Source organism: Penaeus japonicus, unplaced genomic scaffold, assembly GCF_977035675.1.
Source record: "Penaeus japonicus unplaced genomic scaffold, GWHDUDI00000001_assembly GWHDUDI00000011, whole genome shotgun sequence".
In the NCBI taxonomy this organism is placed as follows: Eukaryota; Metazoa; Arthropoda; class Malacostraca; order Decapoda; family Penaeidae; genus Penaeus; species Penaeus japonicus.
In genome coordinates, this window is record NW_028234413.1 from 32401391 (window position 1) to 32406390 (window position 5000).

At 33.9% G+C, this 5000-nt stretch overlaps 1 protein-coding gene across 1 annotated transcript in view; it reads left to right on the forward strand.

Annotated features, from left to right (window-relative positions):
- PolE1 (DNA polymerase epsilon catalytic subunit 1) overlaps positions 1–5000 on the forward strand; it is a 19521-nt gene that overhangs the window by 1309 nt on the left and 13212 nt on the right. Inside the window, exons 2-10 of the mRNA XM_043010851.2 lie at positions 1064–1193; positions 1368–1448; positions 1812–1949; positions 2255–2326; positions 2682–2833; positions 3121–3361; positions 3557–3706; positions 4019–4185; positions 4442–4574. Coding sequence (XP_042866785.2) covers positions 1064–1193; positions 1368–1448; positions 1812–1949; positions 2255–2326; positions 2682–2833; positions 3121–3361; positions 3557–3706; positions 4019–4185; positions 4442–4574 — 1264 coding nt within the window. The remainder of the gene's footprint in view (positions 1–1063; positions 1194–1367; positions 1449–1811; positions 1950–2254; positions 2327–2681; positions 2834–3120; positions 3362–3556; positions 3707–4018; positions 4186–4441; positions 4575–5000) is intronic.

Genomic DNA, 5000 nt, shown 5'->3' on the forward strand with positions numbered 1-5000 from the left:
TTTCCTCTTAGTGGGGTCCTGTTCTAAACAATTACTATGTCAATTGTATCATGCATCTTATCATGCACAATTGTTATTCCTTTCCTTACCACTTATCAAAATAATCAATTCATGACTTCACTCTGTAAGTAACTAGAAGAAATAGAAAGAGACTGCATTCCATAACTCTTTTCATCTGTATGACCTCAGTGGTATCAAAAATATAAGTTATAATTTTATGAAGGGTAATTTGAAACAGCCATAGCAACTTGAATATGAAAAAGAAGAGTTGCACCCTGGATGGAATCAGTACATATTACATATCACTGATAACAAATGCCTTTGTGTGTATGTATTTTTATTTAGATTTAGTTATGATACCATAATGCATTCTATGTAGGTTCATGTCCAGAATAACGACATGACAAGACATGTACTCTTGAAGAACCACTGTAGTAGGGATTGATATTTTCTACAGATGCCATATCTTAACCCAATACCGCCGGGCGCCGGCCACAGACAGCGATTATGTAATATGATAGCGCGGGTGCCGTCATACGCTGTCGATGATATAATTGATTTAGGCCTATGCGTTCGAGAGCCCCGGCATTGAAGCCATAAAAGACGAAACAGCCCGGCGGGAATGGGTTAAGCTAAAGACTTGCTCTGTGTATTACTTTCCTATGTCTCCTGGAATCTTTTATAAAAGTGTCATATGTCTTGTATGTTTACTTTTGTACAGGTCTTCCACAGGTCATTTGATAGGTCAGGCACCAAATTATTTCAGGAGTTTGGACAAATGTTGGCAGATCTTACTAATTAACTGATAGTGGCTTTCAAAAATCATTTTGGTTGTGTTCTATCCAAATCCATTTGAGACATTGTGATCTATGATGGAAATCTTATAATATTGAGTTAAAACTGATTGTGGTACTGTGTCCATCTACCCAGAAGATACATGATTCATTGCCTTTTCCAAATACTGACAGCTGAGACTGTGTCGATTGGCAGGTAGTCCAGTGGTGAGTGTGTCTATGTATTAGTAAGACTTACCCAAATTTATTATAATTTTATATTGTTTCAGTGCCCTAGATGATGGTTCAGACAGGCGGCTTCAACAAAGCATAGAGAATGATAATGTTGATTCCAAGTATGGCTTCAACCGCTACAAGGATCCACAGGAGCGTGTGGGATGGCTCCTCAACATGCACCCTGTAAGTGGCTCAATCTTGCTTCTTTTTGCTCTAAAGTTTTGCTAATTATTATTTTATCATTATTCCACATGAAAAAAAATCAAAATTATAACATTTATGTAATCAAGAAAGAGATATTAAGCTCACAATATATGATGCATAGAGTACAATGTTAATTGACTGTGTTCCTGATAGACGGAAATTCTGGACGAGGATAAGAGGCTCATGAGTGCTGTTGATTACTACTTCATACAAGAAGATGGGTCCAGATTTAAGGTGGGTAGATAGTAAAGAATCGGCTGTAAAACAGTATTAGATTAGATTAAATTAGATTATTGTTATTATTTCTAATCATATTTTTTTATTTGTATATGTGATATATTTTTAGTCTATAGACGTATAGGTTCAATGTTGTCTTATGAAATTAGATGTTAGAACAGTCTTTTCATGAAGTAGTTTGGAAATGTAGAATAAAACTATGTTTGTGTAATCATTATTATACTCTTCTTTGTTTATAGCTATTATTATTATTTTTTTTAGTTTGCATGTACTTATAAAGTTTGTTTTTGATGCTTAGAAATTAAATTCAATTCACCATTCAACGAACTAATTGAAGATACAATAATTTTTTTCTTTTAGGTTTCCCTTCCATACCGACCATACTTCTTTGTAATGACCAAAAAGGAAGTTATCCAAGATGTTACAACTTTCTTGACCAAAAAGTTTGCTGGTCTCTTGGCATCTGTTGAAGTTGTCAGGAAGGAAGACCTGGATTTGGTAAGAGGTGTTCCCTAGTCGGTAAGATTTTTAAAAGCATGATAGCATTATAGAGTGGTCACCCTTAATGTAATGTTTCTAATTTATTTTTATATTTTTTCCCCCACTCAAAGATAGTTTGTCTTTTGGAGGTTATGATAATATTAGCTATATTGATATAGAAATAAAAGGCCAACATTACATAAGTTGAGATGAGCTTTTATCCCTGAATTCCCTGAAATTTTCAGTGTTTTTAGTGTTTAGTATTAAAGTAACATGTAACTGTATTGGCATGATAACAAATCTAAAATCTGCTCTTATTTCAGGATAATCACTTGACAGGCTTGAAGCAGACCTTGTTGAAATTGTCTTTTCTCACTGTTAATGACTTGGTGAAGGTAAGAACTAATAACAATGGAAACTTGTCTTTAGAATCGTTATAATCAATTCACAGTGAGACATTGTAAGCCTTTTTATATGGAAAAGGAATTTGTGTTTGTGTGTTTCATAAAGTAAGAAGGGATTGTTTATATTACTGTTTATATCAAGTTTGTTTTTCTGTACACACTCTCTTTAGAGAATTCAAGCACATCTCTTTAGAAACCCTTCAAACTTTGACTGGAAATTTAGATGATATTTTTTGTAAGAGTACATTAATCCATAAATCCATTCACTTTGTTATGTAATCAGATGACATTTGATACCAGTAAATCAGACAATAGTTAGATTAACTAAGAAGTCATTAACTTGCAGGTGCGTCAGTCTATTTCTGGAGCTGTGAAAAGAAACAAAGAAGCAGCCAAGTCTAAGACAGTGTATGCAGAAATGCTATCAGCTCACTCAAGCGAATCAAATGAATCAGGAAGGAAGATGCAGGATCATTTTGAAAATCTTCTTGATATTAGGTATGCCTACAAATCAGTTTCATTGATAAGTGATATGCAATGGTAAGTCATTATTACATATTGCAAAAGGATTAAGTTCGATTTTGTTTTATGTTATGTAATATTTGATAAAAGAGTTGGGGTCAAGAACTTTCTGATAAAAGTACGAATCATGTTGGCCTAGATGAAGTGATTCCATCTTGGCCTATTTCCAGCGATAGAGATTTTCTTGATATATTGTTTTTCTTCCTGCTCTTCCATCTCTTCATTCTCTCAACTTTATTACCCTTTTATTTCATATTTTCCAGAGAGTACGATGTACCATACCACGTAAGAGTATCTATTGACTGTAAGATCTTTGTGGGATTGTGGTACTCTGTCAAGGGTGGAGGTACAGGCCCTCCCATTATAACACGCCGTGAAGACCTGTTGGTGTGGCCAGATTGTATCGTTCTTGCTTATGATATCGAGACCACAAAACTACCCCTTAAGTTCCCTGATGCAAATACTGATCAGATTATGATGATATCATACATGATCGATGGACAGGTGAGATTATTAGCCATAGTCAGTTGTTGTTGTTTTAAGAATAGCTTAGAGAAAATCAAAGTATGCAGTTCATGCTTCATAAAGATGATTATATGAATATTATATGCATTCTGAGTTACAGTAGCAATTCTTTGTTATTGATTTAGGTAATTCAAGAATATTGTCATGTATTTCAATGTTTTTCCCATTTTGCAGGGTTATCTTATAACAAATAGGGAGATTATAAGTGAGGATGTGGAAGATTTCGAGTATACACCACGAGCAGAGTTTGAGGGTCCATTCATAATTTTTAATGAGGCCAATGAAATGGCTCTTATTCAGAGATTCTTTGACCATATTCTAGAGGTAAGTGAAAAAAGTGCACTGAGCTTTTCCTGTACTAACTAACAATGATACTCAGTATATTTTCATAGGTATAAGATTGTATGAAGTTATTGATTATTTCACTTTATTTGTTTTTGTTTTTTTGAATATGCATGATATTCTAAAACAAGCAGAGAAAGAATGAAGAAATGTTTCTTCTCTCTCTCTCTCTCTCCCTCTCCCCTTTTAAAGCGTATTATATTATTAATAAAAATGCCTTTAAGGTGTTTTAAAAGCACAAGTAGAATGCCTCTAAAAGTCTTTTTTAATCAGTTTAATGATATTTTCTTGTAGGTTAAGCCTCATATATTTGTGACGTACAACGGAGACTTCTTTGACTGGCCCTTTGTGGAGGCTCGAGCAGCATTCCATAATTTGGACATGTTCAGAGAAATTGGCTTCTCCAAGAACAGAGAGGGAAACTTCTTTTCACGTCCTGCTATCCATATGGATTGTCTGTGGTAAGTATTATATAGAGTTCAGTCTTGTTTTCAGTACTTTTTTATTTATTTGTTGTAAACTGTAATATATTCTAAATATATCCATGTACTTGCATACCATACATCTACAGGATTCTCATAATATATAAAATTATGGGTTTTATAAGTGTGTTTTATTTTAAATTTAGGGTTTTGCTAATATTTGTGCTCTAGAGGAAATGTTTGAATTTCACTTAGAATGAATTTAAATTTACTCTGTGATATTTTACTTCATCAGTTGGGTAAAAAGAGATTCCTACCTTCCCGTCGGTTCGCATGGCTTGAAAGCTGTCGCCAAGGCCAAGCTGCGTTATGATCCTGTGGAATTAGATCCAGAGGACATGTGCTCATTGGCAGCTGAACAACCACAGGTAATTCTCATGATGCAGGACTTTTTCCCCTTCTTGAAAATGCATTAATGAATTGGCTGTAATATATGTGTGTGTGTGTGTGTGTGCGTGCATGCGTGTGTGCACATGCATAAATACATACATATTTATATATTTTCTTCTTCTCTCTCTTCTTTCTTTTTCTTCTTGGGGAGGGACATTCAGTATGCTTTCTTACTTGACATAGCTTAAAGTTGGGTATACTTAGAGTTCTATTATGATGATGGTTTTAATGTGCACTACTTTTTAGAATAATTGTTCAGTAGGTTATGACTTATGAAATATACGTAATTTTTAAGAACTTGTTTGTAATACAGTTAGATGCTTGTTATGGTTTCAATTTTGAGAAGTGTTCAAGTTAAGATTAGATAATTGATTGTGATCTTTTAGACTAATTTTTCTAACATA